Source organism: Volvox carteri (genome assembly GCF_000143455.1).
Source record: "Volvox carteri f. nagariensis unplaced genomic scaffold VOLCAscaffold_52, whole genome shotgun sequence".
Taxonomy (NCBI): domain Eukaryota; kingdom Viridiplantae; phylum Chlorophyta; class Chlorophyceae; order Chlamydomonadales; family Volvocaceae; genus Volvox; species Volvox carteri.
The window spans coordinates 745,423-762,450 of NW_003307595.1; the positions used below are offsets into that span (position 1 = coordinate 745,423).

Below are 17,028 nucleotides of genomic sequence, written 5' to 3' on the forward strand. Positions count from 1 at the left end.
AAAAAGCGAAAGACACGCACATACACACTCGCGCGCACTCCCCACAACCCGAACAGAGCTGGTGACTAACTATTTGGCAACAGCACAGGTACGGCCGCATCATGTACCGGACAGCCCGGGGCGGACTTGGCTACACACGTACTGGGCGAACACGGACACGGACACGAAGACACGTACCTTGGCGTCATGGCCCTGAGACTCGTTCTGCAGTCCATCCGTCCGTCCGTCCGTCCGTCAGTATGCAGCAGCGGGCGGGCAGCAGCGGCGATAAGGACTGAAACAACAGCAGTTTAAGAATAGGCTAGTGGTTTAAAAATAGGCTACTTGCGTTCGAGCCTTTAGGGTTGTCCCCTGTAGTTTCCCTCAGCAAGGTAAAGAAGAAGCTTGACAAGGGACGACGACACACTCTGCCATTAAACGGCACTTTATGAACTCCTTGCAGCCCACCGTCCGCGGTACGGGGCTCAGCTTGCACCTGACTGGCGGACTGACTGACTGACTGACGGATGGATGGATGGCCTCAGGGCGAAAAGACCCACATCGGCCTCCTCGCCGCAGGCAGGAAAAGCTGGGAGCACGGGGTTGAGCGGCCTTATGAACCGTACAAAGCCGGAGAGCCCGGAAGTCCAGGTTGTTGAACGTCTGCACATCGACGATCATTCACGTGACCTACCCTGGGCCCTGCCCGGCTTGATAATCCCACGACGATAAATGTACGACGGCGTACTCGTAACTGCCGTACTTCACCCCACTCCGCGCACAACCGCATGTGGCCTTACTAATTACCGCCAATTCTTCCCGCATTCTGATCTACTGATCGCTTCCCGCAATTTCCCCCACGAGTGCAGGCGCACGCATTCTTCTTCTTTCCTTCTGATTTTAAATCATACGCTATTCAGGAATTCGGCGGGAAGGTCGTATGTCGAGAGGGCAATATACACATGCACACACCCTCAGCCTCAACCCCTCTCGTTTACACGTGACACATACATACATACATACATACATACATACATAGGTTTCGCCTCTAGCACCCCTAGCCTCCCTCTTTCCTTCCCGCTCCCACCCAGAAGACACCCGCCCCACCCGGCCTTACCTGCAGTGCTGCCAGCGCCTCCTCCGCCTGGCGCTGGTCGTCCACGGCCTCCAACAGACTACGACCCTCCACAGCCAGCTGCCAGACAGCCATATCGGACTTGAGACCGCGCTGCAGGCCCGGAGGGTGGGGGGGTTACGACGAAGCATAGGCTGGGCCGGGGTGGGGGTGGGATACATGCAAAAGGCAACAAGGATAACAACTGCCGACGTCCCAAGTAAGAGGGGGGGGTAACACGAACCACTCACGCTTGAAGGAGGTAAGGAGGGGGCGGGGGAAACACAGACTTACATACACAAAAGCAAGCGCGATGGCAACTCATTTAATCAAGACACGTGCATATACACATATGTGGTACAGGAAGTGGCGTCCTGGGTTGCTTAACGCAATGCCTAACTTCTCGATAAGCGTGCTGACGTCATGCATAAGCCCTCTATCCTCTACCCCACGGCGGCCAGTTTTGGCGCCTCACAAATACTCCACACTCCTCTCCCCAGAGTCTGCTCCCACGGTTCCGCTGCTCCCGAGTCTTGGCCCCCCCTCTTGGGCCCCCTCTTGGCCCCCACCTGCCCCTGCCTCCTTCTCCCTCCCCCTGTTTTCCCTGCCTCCTTCTCCCTTCCCCTCCTCTCCCGCACTCCTCACCAGCTCCTCCAGTGCCTTGGCGTGCTTCTCCGCATCCTCCTTCTCCCTCTTCTTTGCCTTCAGCTCGGCAAGAATCTGCTTGCGCTTCGCGAACAGCAGACTCACCTGCATCAGCAACTCAAGGGTACAGGGAGAGGTGCCAATACCCGTGAGGCCAGGGTTGATGAGCGGTGCCGAGCGCGGGCCAAGGCGAGAGCAAGCCAGGGAACCCCGAAAGAGCCTGACGCGAGTGCGCATGTGCCGCCCTCCCTTCTTACCTTCTCCTCGGCCTGGGACCTAGCTCCGAGCAGCTCATCGAAGCGAGCCCTCAGCGCCTCACTGCCGCTGATTTGCTCGAACAGGGTGGTGAGGCCTTGAGGGCTTTTGGCGGCCACCGCCTCGATATCACCCTGCCGTGGGTAGAGGGTGAGGTGGGTTGAGGGTGAGGTGGGTGAGGGGTAAGGATTGATCCCTCCTCCAATCCTGCAGGAAACCACGAGGCCCGGAGGTTCTCCTCATAGGAGGCTCTTCCACGCCCGGCTCTACACTTGAAGCTACAACCACCTCCCTCCCGACCCCCACCTCCCTCCCGAACTCCCCCTTTCCGGGCCTCATCCTCCCCCCTTACGTCTCCCTCACCTGGAACACCAGGAAGTTTCGGACCTTGACCAGAATGCCCAACGTGGCCAGCTTCTTGCAATAGGCGTCCCATGTGACGATCTGGTCGTCAACTCGATATTCACTTTTGAAGGTCGCGTCCTGGTCGGAGCTGGTTGGCAGGATGACCCGGGCGAAGCTCAGCTCTCGTTCTGAAAGCCGTTGATCACCGTCGCTGCGTTCCTAGAAGGCCAAAACAAGAGGCAGGAGCAGAAGCAAGGGGCAGGAAGAGGCCAGGTAGACATGCCGTAGGAATTGTTGCGTCCGTCGGCACAGCGATGCGATTTTTACTGTTGTAGATTGGTTGCTGGTTGGCCAGGGTGAGATGATTTGGGTCAGCAAGGGAGAGGGGCTCTGGTCAATTCACCTGGAGAGCATAGACCAGCTTTACAAAGCCCCTTCGCGGCTGTGGGTTGGTCGTTGCACCGCCGTCGCTGTAGAGCAGCTCCTTCAAGGAGCCGCGCAGCTGCGTTGTCTTGACGCCTAGGACAAAGCTGATGGCATCCATCAGGTTTGACTTGCCGCTGCCGTTGGGCCCAATCACGGCGGTGAAGGACACGAAGGGGCCTATCCGGTGGTGACCCTTGTAGGATTTGAAATTTTCCACCTCAAGCCGCTTGATATAACCTTGGCTCGCATGATAATCGTTTTCCGCCATCCTGTTGTCTGCAGCTGGTATGTCCTAAGTTGTGCTATTACGATTCTGACCGCGACAGCACGTGCAGCGCAACCTTGGTAACCAAAGACTATGGCTAAGCATCAGAGGAGTTTAAGTAATTACGCCGGTACGCATCATGGAAAGGAGGGTCTCAGCCACGAAGCAGCCTGTCGAAAGTTACATTGGACGCCTATACTGGCACAAAGCACAACCAGGCACAACCAATCTATCTAAGCGTTACAACTGTTGCAAAAACAGTTGCCCTGGATAGGCGTTGCGGTTGATTCATTCGTGTTCAGATTGGCGCGCAGCATGAGCACAGCATGCAGTTCCCCGTACCGGTTCCAATCGGCTTCCCATTTGCGATGGAGGAAGACAGTTGGGGGCTCAGGAGGATTACGGAACCCAGTTTGTATTTGACCATAGAACACACAGGGCCGTCCTCTCTCTACCCGTTTCGGCACCCTTCCCCTTACGGCTTCGACCTTTCTTCTCTTTAGCGCTGTTCGCGACTCCCGTAACAAAAACCCTGCTTGAGTATCCTTCCTTATTGCACTTGCCCACAATCTGCAAGCGTTACTTTTTGCCGTCCTCAGCTTTCCGTCGCTGCGTGTCGGGTGCTCCAATATCCAGCAAGCCAGAAAACAACGCTACAATATGTATTTTCATTGTCAAATCTGGCCATAATGCTTTAATTCTCCTGGCTTTCATCTGGAGAGACCAAGCATGAGTTCACCAGGCAGCCCGGGCCAGTTTGCAACAGCGCGGCGGGATGATCCAGCTTTAACAATCTGCGTTGCAGGTTCCATTACTGCTATCACCTTGGCCTCGGCTGCATATCTTTGCTACTTGCGCTACCATGCTGGCAACAACGGGCTTCAACAGAATTTGGATGAATCCTTAAATGGCGAGCAATCCAACCAGCACTGTAACGGCAGATCTATTGGCAACGGGCCAAATAGAGGCAGCCGAGGATTGCCGGGCAATGCTTCCTCGGCAACATCCTTGGCATCGAAGCCTCACGCACGCGTTGCTGGCGCTGCCAGGCACAACACAGCGGAGGAAGCTAGGTCTTATGCCACCCGAGCAGCAACCCGTTTCAAAGGATTATTGGATGGTTTCGTGGGCATGTGGCGCCCGGCCGCTGCCTCGGCACCAGCCCCCTCGGATGTCGTCAACCGCGAACGTTTGATACCCGATATCACAGCATTTGCTGCTGGCGCAGAAGCCGTCCATCACCCAGATCAGCTGAGGCCTGGCAGGGATCTTGCAGTTGAAGAAGCTGGCCGCCTCGATGCGCTTGTGCCCGGACCTCAGGGCTTGCCAGCTGCACCGGAGGGCTTCGCTGTAGAGGAAGATGCTGCCATAGACCCCGAAGCGGAAGAGGAAGCTGAGGATGATGCGGCAGGTGCAGGTACGTTCATGTGCGGGTCCAGTCGCCGAGTCGCAACTGAGCCGGTACTTGTTGTGCTCAAGTACTTCAATATGGTCCGTCAATCGCATCCAGAAACTCATCGTCGTGCGACGTGCGATGTTTTTTTTCGCCACGAGTACGGCTGCCAGTGTGTCTTGTCAAGGGAACAACTCCTTGCCCTTGGCACTTTACATGAGCGGCGGCCGCGCCTTGCGTATATCGGTAGTGTACCGGTAGCTGACCACCAACATACAACCTCCCGATCTGGGTCTGCGGCAATTTGGCTCCGGAACCATCTTATGATCTGTCGTCCATAGGCTTACGCACGTTTCCAACCTGCTGCATTTTGTTCTCCGTTCGCTCACATCCGTTCTCTCATGTCACGCACGCACGCCGGGAAGGATCGCATGTGGGTCGATGTCCAAATTCGCCAATGGTCCACCCCGGGAACGGAAAGTCAGTCTTAACTGACCACCCGAATAGGTGTCGTGGCGTTTGTTGGGTGTCGTGCTGGTGGTGGTGCTGGTGGTGGTGCTGGTGGTGGTGCTGGTGGTGGTGCTGGTGGTGGTGCTGGTGGTGGTGGTGATGGTGGTGGTGATGGTGGTGGTGATGGTGATGGTGGTGTTGATGGAGAAGGATTGCTAATGTGTGTGTATGTAACCAACCTGGGCTATATGGGCTCTGTGTGCGGGCGCGTGTGTATGTATGTATGAATGAATGCTGTGTCCCCGGCTGTTCCGCAGGAGGGCATGTGAACTGGAAGGAGCTCCTGGACGAAGTGGAGGACGAGCTGGAGGTGCCGGTGAGTGGTTGAAGTGATGATGTATGTGCGACAAATGCTCAAAGAGGGGAGAGAGCCGTATGCATATATGTGCAAGGAGGAGGAGGAGCAGGGGGAAGGCGGAGGGAGGAAGAGGAAGTTGCCTCTGAAGGCGCTGGAAAAGGCAGTTGGGGCAACCTGATGCCGCCCCTCAGGAGTTTGAGGCGCACCCACCCCAGTGAACCCATGAACACCGATCACCGGTCTAACGGAAGGACGACACCGCCTAAGCGAGTGCACCCGTCCAAGTGCACGTGCGTCCAGACGGGGAGCCCAGTCTGTGCATTCCATCTGTCATTGGGCTGAGCTGTACCGCGCTGCTCATACTGCCGTACCGCCGTACTGTGTCGGTGGCCTCATGCCTCATCCCCCTTCATGCCCCTCCCTTCTTCCCCTCGTCCTCCTCATCGCCCTTCCTTCCTTGCCCGGGCCCCCCCTGCACCCCTCCCGCCCGCATGTGTTTGGTGTTTGTTGTTCGTGGTTGTCTCGTGCAGGATGAGTTCAAGGACCCAATATCCCTCAATGTAAGTTTGTTACCTTGTTGGAAATGTTGAAAATGACACGGCAACAAGGAGCGAGCCGTTGTTTGTTGGGTGTTGTTGATTACTTGATGCTGCTGCAACTGCGCTGCAGGTGATGCTGGACCCGGTGATCCTTTGCGCCACCGGTCAGGTGTACGAATACACCACCCTCAAGAACTGGTTCCGTACGGGCAACAGGCTGTGCCCCAAAACCAACATTGAGGTGCTGGATGTCCAGGTAGGTAGGGTTAGAAGCCGTACGGTCGGTGTACACGGGGTGGGTTTAGGAATCCTGCAGGATATCCTGTGTAGCCGTGTTGCCACTATGTAGTTGCTGATGCTGATGCTGATGCTGTTTTGCTGTCGCTGACGCTCTGCGGATGCGACGCGGTGTGGTTGCGTGGTTTTCAGCCGTTGTTTGGACCTCTCGGGGGCGGTGAGGGAGACCTCGTGCCGGATTTCCTCGCGCTGCCGCTCCTCGGCTGTTTCGCATCGCCTCCCACCGCGCCTTCCAACCACTTTACCCGTGCACAACCCCACACCTACCTGTACGGCATTGGTGGATGTTAGCGACGTTAGCGATATGCTCCCTTCTGCAGCCACGGCTTCTCTGCGCGCAGACAGACATACGCACACTCATTGGCTGCGCCTCTACGCGATGCTCCGCCCTATAAAAACAACCCCGTGACTTCTTCCCGTGACTTACGGAGGAATTAAAAACTTTAAAAAGGACGGGCTGTCTGAGCATATGATAAGCTAAATCTTATTATGTGCTCAGACAAGCCCCCTCTTTATTGTTGATAGACAGGGCCGAACAAAGAGGAACCAAAAGGGGATTGTTGTATGTATGTCGTCACAGGGGGGTTAAGCTACACCAGTGGCCTCCTTCCCGAGGCAGTTCCCTGCTCTCCCCTGCAAGAGGGGCACCCTAATCCATTCACCCCATCCGACTTCAGAGTGTACTCTTTGAGTTTGGCAACTCACCACCAGCATCCAACCAAATCTAGCGGATCAACGGCGCCTCAACTTAGTTCCTGGTCGGCTTTCGCAAGTTGATTTTATCACGTCCTACACCGTCCAAAAGATGGGGGGCCACCTCCCATTTCACCACCTCAAATACCCGAGAGGTCGGCAGGCGGATTTGAACCCGGACACTCCGGGAGCAGTAGTCAGGCCTTAACCTCTGCCAGCCGCCTGCCTGGATTGTTGTTGGTGTTGTTGCTGCTGCTGCTGCTGCTGCTGCTGGTGGGGTCGCAGGTCGTCCGGGTGCCCTGGCTCAAGGCTCGTATCCACGAGTGGCTGCAGCAACACGGCCGGGGACCCACACCGCAACCTGACGCCACGGAGCGTCTAGCACGTGAGTTCGTCGGCATGTCTGTCTGTCTGTCTGTTGACCATCCGTCCTTCCCTACGTGCGCACTTGATGTGTGCGCTCATACATGTATGTATGTATGTATGTATGTATGTATGTATGTATGTATGTTACACCACCTGCTGGAGTTACCGCGTTACCACCCTCCAAAGGTGCCATCACGGGGTCGCCATACCTTGGAGCGTGAGGAGGGACAGGGCCCTGGGGGGGCCGGAGGCTGTCCGAGATAGGGAAATAAACATCGTTAAAACGCCCCAAAGAAAAACTATATATTTATACCCCATCGCTCAAAAGAAATGGGGGATGTCGAAATAACCGAACTAGCCAGACTGCTATGCTGTGCCAGTGCGCCTACCTGCTATGCTTGCCCCTCCCTCCCTCCATCTCCAACTAACAGCTAACAACCAACTACCAACTTACGCATTACCTGGGACCTCTTGCCTCCGCAGGGCTGCACTCCTCCCTCGCCGGCTGGGTTCACTCCATCCGCAACGACACAGGGGAGCGCCGGTCCGCCGCACTAGCGGACCTGTACGAGCTGCTGCGTCAGTGGGAGGTCGCCACAGTAGAGCCGCCAGAGGACGACACGGCAGCGGGTACGGTAGCGGTAGCGGCGAGCGAGCCGGATTCGGCAGTGGGGGGAAGTGCGGAGCTGGCCTCGACTGCGGCGGCGGCGGCGGCGGCGGCGGCAGCAGAGCCGGCGACTGCAGGGCCGGGGGATTCAGCGGCCGGGACGGCGGCAGCGGGTGCTGGTGCTGGTGCTGGTGGCAGCGGCAGAGGTGGGCGGCCGTGCAGTGCCGCAGCGCGCGCGGCGGCAATGGAGAGGCTGCACCGTTATGTGCGGGGATCAGTGATGGATGAGGCGATATGGCTCCTCAGGTGCGTGGGCGCTTTGTCTTGTCTAAGAAGGGGAAGGGATTTGGGGGGAACAGCACGAGGGGGTTGGGGGTTGGGGGTTGCCACCCTGTCGTACCCACTCTTGGATATTATTCCCCTATTCCCCCCAGGGAGGGAAGCCCTTAAACCCTAAAACCCTGACACGCTTTCCAATCCCCACCCCTCCACTTTTCCCTTCTATATTCCCAACGGACAACACATGCATATACGCACTCGTACACGTACACGAATACACACACGTCTACGCGCGCCGGCCAGGTACGGCAGTCCGTACCTACAAGGTGTAGCAGCGTCCATCCTGGCGTACTGCGATTCCCCGGGGGAGGTCTCCTGGCTGGCGGCGGTGGCGGGGGTGCCCGCGGTGTCGCTCTGTATGTCACAGAACCGCTACAGCAGCCAGGCCGCCACGAGGCTGCTGTACAACCTGGCCAGGGGGGGCCAGGTGGCGAGGCGGGTGTTGGTGGGGGCGGGGGCGGTGACGGCGCTCATATCCGTGCTGGCGACAGACAGGTGGGGGCGGGGTGTGCGTATGAGGGGGTGTGAGAGGGGGTTGTGAGGGGTGTGTGTATGATGGGGTGGACCGGGGGTGAAGAGGGTTACGGAAAGGGAGATAGGGTTCCTCGGAAAATCAGGGGAGGACGAGCAAGCAGCGAGGTTGTGGTCCGTCGTGCGAGCGAACCCTTTATAATATAGGTCAACCTGCATTGCATGTTTTTTGGTGTGTGTTTTCTTATCCTTTCTTCCTTACAGCGATCCTCACATATACACACTCACGGCCCTCCATTACCAGGCAGGAGTACGGCTACTGCCGTGACCGTGCTGCCGCCACTCTGGCGCTGCTCATTCGGGACACGGACGGCAAGTCGCTGCTGCTGCTGTACGGCCTGCCCCACCTGGTGGCCATGGTCCGCAGCGGACTGGACCGCTGGGAGCAGCGGGACGCCGCAACAGTGCTGCTGAAGCTGGGGCTCGAACCGGTGAGTGTGGTGGTCGAGTGGGGCTGGGCGGGTGATGAACTGCGCGGACGATAAAGAATGTAACTGGACGAAACGGGTTTTGTGGTGGTTACCGTTACTTACCGTTACGGTGATGGTTACGTGAGTTTACGTTACGGTTAAATATGGGACTTTACAGTTGATCATTCGACAGGGCGGATCACCACTGCTGGTAGTGCAGCCGGTCCCGTCCAGGTCCGCAGGATGGCCTCGCATGTACTAAGTAGTGGTGACGCAGCCCGTCAAGACGCAGCCCCCAAACCCCATCGAACCCCTTAGACCCCGTTAAGGTACCGAGCGCGGTTATGTAGCCCCACGTCGTTAAAGTTAAATCTCAACTACTTCTAATGTACAGAACCTTAAAAATACCGCGCCCACAACCCCCAAACCACCAGACAGCCACTCAGTCCCTCATATAGACAGCGGCTTGCTGCAGCCCCCTCTTTCGGTTTATGATCACGAAGTTCATTTTGCTTCCTTTGCGGGCGGTGGCGGTGGCCGTGGCGGCGGGTGGCCCTGTCACATGCACATTGCAGGAGAGGCTCGAGGACCTTGGCCTCACTTCCGACCTGCTGGTCAGCTACTGGTGCTGCAGCAGGGCCTGGCTGGATGGCGCCGTGGACGACCCCACACAGGGCTATCTGCCGGCGGAACATCAGGTGTGCGCCGTTGTGCCGGTGGGCAGTGTTGTGCCGGTGGCAGGATATAGGAAAAAGGGGAAATTGTTGCTCTTAACCCCCCACACACACACCCGCCCCCGCCCCCTCCGCCGACCCCAACCCCTTCGCTCCGTACTCCTTCGTTTCTGAGTCGGCGGTCGTGCCTGCCTTACCTGTTCTGTGACCATGTGTCGTACACGATGGCGTATTTTATTAAGCCATCCTCTTACCTCCTTACTTCTTGCCTTCTTGCCTTCTTGCCTCCCGTTCATATAGGGCTTTTCCTTCTTTTCCCTTCTTTACCCCCCTCCTTTCCTTACACACAAGCACATACACACACACACGAACACACACACAAACAGGAACACATACAGATACACACGCATACATACATACATACATACATACATACATACATACATACATACATACATACGGGAGCACACAAGACAAACCGACTTGTGCTGTGTGCTCCCGACCCTTGCGCTGTGTTTCGGCTTCGGCCCCCGGCTCTCGCGGCCCACAGTGTAATCTAAGTCATACATACATACATACATACATGCATACATACATACATACATACATACATACATACATACATACATACATACATACATACATACATACATACATACATACATACATACACACTGTCCCCAACAACAACACTGGATGACAGGCTCGTCAGGCGGTTGAGCAGCTTCGGGCAGGTACGTTGACCCACGAGGCCCTGGCGATGCTCATCGCCGATCAGGACGCCGATCTGGACCTCACCAACCTCGATTTGGCGGACGCAGACGATCCCTGGGAGGAAAACGGTGCGAGAAGGAAAGGGTTTGTTAGGATCCCGGCAAGGAGGAGGAGGCGAAGAAGGAGTAGGAGGAGAGGTAGTGGGTGACGTAGAGAGACTGAGAGGCAGTGCACGACATGACACTGCCGATGTCACCGCCGCCCTCCGTCCCCTTCCATGCCACTCAGCTGCATGCAATCTAGCAAGTCTAGCGGAAGTGACACAGCGAGAGTGTGGTTGTGTTGATGTTTTTGGCCAACGGCTGTGTCATTGTTTTCTACGGTGTAATGTATTTTTCGACGGTGTAGGGCTTCCTACGTCCTCCCTCCGCTCCTCCACTTTTCCTAGACCCCCCTTTAAAAAATGCCTGTTATGATTTTTCGTAATTTTATTATTTTTCACTCATTACATTTTTTTAATTTTTATGATTTTCTTTAATTTTTGTTCCTTCGCGTTCTTCCTGCAGCCCATGTGGATGAGGAGGCGGCCGTTGCCTGGCGGCTGGTGGAGGCGAACGCGCAGGCTCAGCTCAGCGCGGCAGCGGAACGCTCCAGGGTGGAGCGGCTGGTGAGCTGACCTGAGCTGAGGATAGCGGTGATCTGGGGCGTTGTGACGCGTTCCTCCTCCGCACCGCACGGCGGCGTAGTGCGACGCATGTACTTGATGTACGGCGCGCGTACGGCGCATCATGAGCCCCTATGGATTTGCACTGCGGGGCTGGGGAAAGGCCTGCTGCCCAAGCCTCTTGCCGGTGTTTTGCTCAGCTGCACCCATGGCCCTCACTCTATGGTTGTCTTGAAGGGTTGGATTGAGGGTTTTGGCGATGGGGTTATGGCAGCATGTGCCTGGTAGCGCTTATACTTGCACGCGTCTACAGGGCATCAGCAGTTACCTTAACACAGTCGTGGCACAGTGCCTGCGGATGCATTGCGGATGCAAGACTGTGTAGCGTTATGTATTTTGCCATCTCTTTGTTTTCCCTGTTTGCAAGGTGGCGGAGGAGCGCCGGCGGAGGGACTCGATGGCTGCGGGCCTGGCGGCGGCGGTGGCCATGGCCGTGGCGCTGCAGCACGACGATGGCCCAGCGGGGGTTGCGCAAGGTGGGGAAGAGGAGGAGGAGGAGGAGCAGCAGCAGCAGGCTGGTCCGGAGGCAGAGGAGGCGGATGGGGAAGCGCTCGAGGGTGCGGAGTATGCCATGCAGGGCGAGGAGTACGAGCAGCAGCAGGAGGAAGATGGGGGTGTTCAGAATGGGCAGGTGGACGAAGGGGAGGACGATTCGTATGCCGTGATGCAGGATGGTGAGGGTGCGTGCAGAAAAGACGAGAACAGTCTCGGAACTGTTTTGAAAGTGGGTGCGGCGATGGACGGGGCAGGAGGTGGCGATATGCAGGAAAGTGAGGCTGCGACTGCTTCTCAGCAGGAAGAGGCGGTCGCAACAGCTGGAGGAGCTGCTGCAGCTGCCACCGCAGAGGATGAGATGGCGGATGCTAGCGCCCTTGGCGAAGGCGGCACCCGCGCGGACGGGCGTGTCTAACGTGGGGATTTGTTGTTGCTGCGCCGCATTGGTCAAGAATACTGGGTCAGAAGATACTTGCCCAGGGTTTGGGCACGTGTCCGTGATTTTCCTCAACCAATCGAGGTGAGTAGTCCATAATAAGTCCATAATAAGGCGGAGCAAGCAGGTACGCGTGAGGGACGGCGTGCGGTGGATTACAGCTCAGCTGAGTCTCCTTTTTGTCATATGCTTTTGCATGCATTCGTGTTTGGTTGTGTCGACAGTGGGGTGATAAAAAGACGCAAGGGACTTTCTATTCCGGGCTCCAAGTTTATGGAGAGGGGACGAGGCGCGGGCTTGGCAAGGTGGACGTGGTGGTGGTGTGCATGTGAGAGGGAGCGAATGGGGACGACCCAGCCTGTGGTATGTGGAGTAATGCATGAGGTAGCGATCTTGACGCGTTGGCGGTGGCGTCTCGTCTCTTGAATGAATTTCGCAGTGTGTGGATCTGGCGGACGTGAATTTGGATGCAGGGCTGTTGCGCAGGATGCACTGGGCCAGGTTTCCGGCGATACGTGTAATGCAGGTCGAGGGACTGGAGTGCAACAAATGATCGTTAAAGTTTTTGGAAAGGTGTGTAAAAACGCGGTGGTGAGGGCCTTGTACCACGGTCTTAATCGTGGGATATTCTGCCCGATCGTGTAAGAATCGAGCATCTTTGCGAACTACACATCAAAGAGTAGAGGTCAAGATGTAGGCGTCACATCAGCTTGCTGGCAACTTCTTGTAGTTTTCTGGATAGAGCTGATAGGCGGTGATGCTAATTGATTAGCCGACCGCAACAGTGGAGGTACCGCAACGGGCAGGATACTGCTGACCATGCAACTTCACGATTGCGTTCCACAGCCGTTTGACGCATCGTCTGCAGGAAGCGACGTCACCTGCTGCTGTTTGCAAACATTGCTTTACGGTATAGAAACGTAGCCCGCTGTAATACAACAAGAAGAAAAAGGTTGCCTGGTTACATCTCTTGCGGCCCTCCATTTGCCGTGTTATAGTCTTGAGTAACAGCGCCTATGCAACTGCCAGGACAGGTAAGAGGTTCAGGCTGCCACTGGTAGCCACCAACCACATCAGCCCAACATTCGCTAGGCAGCTTACAAAGCGGCACTAGCCGGGTCGGCCGCAGCCGCCTAGATCCTTCCCTCGCAGGTGAAGGAGGTGAGGCGGGACAGGACCGCCAGAGCCACCAAACCATCCAACCGCAAGCCTCCCCTCGTGAAACGTGGATGGACGCGCAATCTGCACCCTGATGACTAATAATACTGGCCACCTATGTCCCCACGCACAGGAACCATGAAAAACAGCTCTCAGCACGCCGAACACTGAGCTCCCATAATCCCACTTTTGCATGTTGCTATGCCAGGGTTCCTGAACGCGAAATTCGCTTTCGGAAGGTAACGCCGCTGCTGTTTAAGCGTCCATGAGGGCTGAAGCACCAGCAATAATTTCGATAAGCTCCGTCGTGATGGTGGCCTGGCGCTTCCTGCAGAAGGGCAGCAGCGGGATAGCAGCGGCGACGGCACAGCAATAATTGGAAGCCTGTAGCAAGGCCGACATGCAAGGCAGCATAGCAGCCCGGAATCTATCAAAATCGGAGCCCGACTCATCGACAGTCGATAAACGCTTCAGACCGGGCGCACAGGTCCCTTTCCAGACCACCGCTTTGCGAATCTATTCATCGACGTATCTACGACAGGGTCGGGAGGGCAGAGCCAGCATCCGTAGGCGCACCCACCGGTTGTACTCCAGCGTGAGCTTGCCCAACATCTCGCCAGCCGACTTGGTCGAGTTCTCCATAGCAGACATGCGCGAGGCGTGCTCGCTGCAGTTGTTCTCCAGCATGGCGTTGTACAACGTCTGAGGCAGGGCGAGGGCAAAGGAAAACAGAGCGTGGTGGTGGTGAGGAATCAAGCCGGAACCATCGCGCCGAAGCCCATGGCAGCATTGCTAGGTGGAGAGACCTCCCAGACAGCTAGACAAACCGGGACATCCAACATACGTCCGCCAGAGGCCTTTTTGCATAGGCACCAAGCTCGCACTGTCCCAGGATAGCAGCCGCAGCGCGTAAATCGTGCTAATGGCACAACAACTTTCGCTAAATCGTGGATCCATGTACAGTACTCCCTCAGCACCGTAGGCTACTAGTATGGCTCATCCTCGGCTCGTACTGCAGTGCTGAAACAATCATAATCCGCACGCCCCTTGCTGCTTTGAGTGCATGCCGTCCCAGAATCCTCCTGCGTTCATCTCCTGACATATACTCCATTCAAGAGCCATCCCCGTGAACACCGCCATGAAAACCACAATCCCTTCCTTCTTACAGAGCGCTGCGCTGGTTAATAGCACCGTAAAGCCAGCTTTGGTTTCCCTCGTGTCACGATCACAGCCAGGCCTTCATGAGCACCTCTTCACTCTCCCCGCCCATAGGCTGTCAGCAAGTACCTGACACTTGTTCACTTCGCCTTGGTCCGTCGCATCCAAGCTCTAGCCCAAGTCAAACCTGTACCCCTCCCTTTTCCCCTGCTCAGCCCTTGCCATATGCCCCAGTATCCCTGCCCCCGCTGCCCTCACCGCAGCCAGCTGGAACTCCGCCAGGTCGCGCAAAACGTCCGACCGCTCGTGAGTCGCCTCAACCTCGTAGGCATCAAGGCGGTTGCCCGTCGGCTCCGTCAGCTGCTTCTCCAGCGCCTGGAAGGAAACAGATGTCAAGCGGAATAGCATTCAGCGGACAGCAGTGCCTTATCTTGCATTACGATGTAAACACATGACTGGGACATCTCTTGGCACGGGTGGCTCCAATATGGCTAATGCTCTTTTACCGCTCGCTTTTCAGAGCCGCCCCTGCCTCTGTCCCCGTGCCAGCAATCCCTTCCTCGTGCTTTCGTACACAACCGACGAAGCTGACGAGCTAGGGCCCTACTTAGCGCGTTGTTGCTAACAGTTAGTTATCCTCCCATCTTTCCCCAACAGTCGCATTCAGCACTGTAAGGCTCAAAGATGTGCTGCCGGTGCAGCAATGTACTCTGCAAAATTACTCGGCAGTAATGCTCAAGGGATCCAGAGTCCGGCTTACCTCAGGGGTGAGGACGGTAGCCAGGGTCGGCTTGAACGAAATGGCGGACCTGAACTTGTTAAACATCACCTTAATGACCTCGGGGTTGTTCTTCAGCAACTCCTCGGCAATCAGAGAAGCCTATTGGAACAGGGAACATGGGGGCGCAGAAGCTGGGGACATTGCTTAAGAGCGAACGAGTAGCGTCCTAATTATAATGTCAGTGTACATCGCACAGGTACCGCATAGCAATGCAAAACATTTTGTGGGTAGATTGGTAGGAATAACATAGCTGAACAAATAGGCTCTCTGCAATGCTGGATAGGTGGCTGCATGTGACTACTTCCTAGGATGCGAGTTATGACCGCTGCCCGTACCCCAGCCGGGGGCATGGCGAACAAAAACCCACGTCAGCTCTCCGTGTGCATGCCAAGGCCAGTACAAGGTGGAACGCTGCGCCCAAGTCCGAAGCGTGGGACCCCCCAACATTCAACGCACCTGGGCAAAAGTCACGCGAACCTTGTAGGTGTCCGCGAAGGAGTAGGAAAACAGGCGGCCCTCCGCGCGCATCAGCTGCGAGCGCCCCTTGTCACCAATGGCCACGAGCCGAGTGCTCGCAGATTCGCCTGCCCATCGCATCAGGGAACCCGTGTTATGCTTCGCAATCCTGCCTTTAGGAGGCAAGGGGTGTCCGGTTGGTCGGTCAGAGAGCCGGCACCTGCGCACGCACCTGCTGCCGCTGAGTCCAGCTTAAGGAGCGCCCGGGTGTACTTGGTGATGTTGGAATTGAGGCCACCGCAGAGGCCCCTATCCGACGTCACGGCTACAGTCACGCCAGCCTTGCCCTCCACGCCTGATGTTGCGCGCGTCGACAAGTTCCGTGACCATCGGAAACTGTTACGCGAGTTCAGACAAGTTCAGCCTACCTGGGTGATCCCCAAACAAGCGTACGAAAGGGTTGACAATGCCGCGGGACTGCTCCACCGCCACTTGCGCGTTCTTCATTTTCGAGGCGGCCACCATCTTCATGGCCTTCGTGATCTTCCCGATATTCTTAATGGCCCTAATGCGCTGCTTAACTGCAGATGCATAATAAGGGCGTTCCGGCAGACGTCTCAGAGCGCGACTTGGAACTCAAGCCGTGACGGAGGCAGCACCACTCCTAAGCCGTCCGCTCCGTAAATATTTGCAGTATGCATCATAACAAATATCCTTGGTGCAGCTGAAGTCCATCCCACCGTACCCACCGGCTTGATTGGAGGCATGGCGCACACCGTCCGTGACAAAGGCGCTGCACGTGTACGCAAAAGCAGGCCCGTCAAAAGAAGCATAACCGAAAGTAGGTACGTTGTCGCAGGTCCTACTTCGTCAGAGCCTCTCCAGCTCCGGACTTGGCTGCGCTGATCCCCAACTCGGCAGCTCCAACCAAGCGCTGGCCCAAAAGCGAAGCTGCGTTACGGAGCGCCATGGTCCCTATCGGTTCATCTACCAGCAGGCGCTACCGCGACGTTGTCGACGGGGCAAGAGTAAAAGAATAGAGGAAGCGCTGCCGTACGATTTGCCGAAATGAACGAGCCAACAATTCCCACAGATGTTAAAATTTAAGCTTAGCCAAAACAGATGATAGCTGTACCAAAGGTGCGTTCAAACTCTGCATGAGCAACAATTTAAACTGCATCTGACTGCTGAAATCTGGTTATTCCTTTGTGTTTACATCTTCTCCTGCAACAGCTCAGGTCTGGCTGCTTTCGTTTCACCCCACTATGTCAATGTGGGGTGACACGCATGCATGACACGCGGAGCCTGGACCCTTTCGCATGGTGATTCGCTGCCGCGCGTTCCATGCAATCCTATGGCTAATAGCCATTACCCCCCACCCACGGGAGCATGCTAGTCTAGAAACGAAAGATGCGGCTCT

The 17,028-nt window shown here is 56.4% G+C and overlaps 3 protein-coding genes across 3 annotated transcripts in view; 1 reads left to right on the forward strand and 2 right to left on the reverse strand.

Annotated features, from left to right (window-relative positions):
- Positions 1 to 3,032, reverse strand: part of smc1 (structural maintenance of chromosomes protein 1) — a gene marked incomplete at both ends in the record, with an annotated part of 15,767 nt that extends 12,735 nt beyond the window's left edge. Inside the window, 5 exons of the mRNA XM_002955526.1 lie at positions 1,097 to 1,207; positions 1,739 to 1,843; positions 1,996 to 2,127; positions 2,357 to 2,557; positions 2,742 to 3,032. Coding sequence (XP_002955572.1) covers positions 1,097 to 1,207; positions 1,739 to 1,843; positions 1,996 to 2,127; positions 2,357 to 2,557; positions 2,742 to 3,032 — 840 coding nt within the window. The remainder of the gene's footprint in view (positions 1 to 1,096; positions 1,208 to 1,738; positions 1,844 to 1,995; positions 2,128 to 2,356; positions 2,558 to 2,741) is intronic.
- Positions 3,033 to 3,758: 726 nt separating this feature from the next.
- On the forward strand, positions 3,759 to 12,034 carry VOLCADRAFT_121440 (uncharacterized protein; the record flags this gene model as incomplete). The annotated part of the gene is made up of 12 exons (XM_002955477.1): positions 3,759 to 4,446; positions 5,190 to 5,248; positions 5,761 to 5,790; positions 5,900 to 6,025; positions 7,045 to 7,144; positions 7,609 to 8,038; positions 8,315 to 8,566; positions 8,847 to 9,033; positions 9,588 to 9,728; positions 10,390 to 10,528; positions 10,967 to 11,067; positions 11,492 to 12,034. The coding sequence occupies 12 exons, from the start codon at positions 3,759 to 3,761 to the stop codon at positions 12,032 to 12,034; spliced, it is 2,796 nt and encodes a 931-aa protein (XP_002955523.1).
- Positions 12,035 to 12,999: 965 nt separating this feature from the next.
- On the reverse strand, positions 13,000 to 16,591 carry atpmg1 (F1F0 ATP synthase, subunit G, mitochondrial). The gene is made up of 9 exons (XM_002955527.1): positions 16,475 to 16,591; positions 16,358 to 16,401; positions 16,037 to 16,189; positions 15,841 to 15,963; positions 15,609 to 15,736; positions 15,132 to 15,251; positions 14,630 to 14,746; positions 13,794 to 13,915; positions 13,000 to 13,541 (listed from the first exon to the last, which is right to left on the reverse strand). Exons 1-9 carry the CDS (start codon positions 16,576 to 16,578, stop codon positions 13,469 to 13,471), a joined length of 984 nt encoding a protein of 327 aa, XP_002955573.1. The 5' UTR covers positions 16,579 to 16,591; the 3' UTR covers positions 13,000 to 13,468.
- Between the last annotated feature and the right edge of the window lie 437 nt (positions 16,592 to 17,028).

Bases quoted from the DNA above. Each gene is read 5' to 3' on its own strand.
- atpmg1 (XM_002955527.1), bottom strand. From the start codon at position 16,578: ATGGCGCTCCGTAACGCAGCTTCGCTTTTGGGCCAGCGCTTGGTTGGA. The intron at 16,190-16,357 runs GTGGGTACGGTG...ATGCATCTGCAG, and splicing joins CCATGCCTCCAATCAAGCCG to TTAAGCAGCGCATTAGGGCC. The intron at 13,542-13,793 runs GTGGGTGCGCCT...GCCCTTCTGCAG, and splicing joins CTCACGCTGGAGTACAACCG to GAAGCGCCAGGCCACCATCA.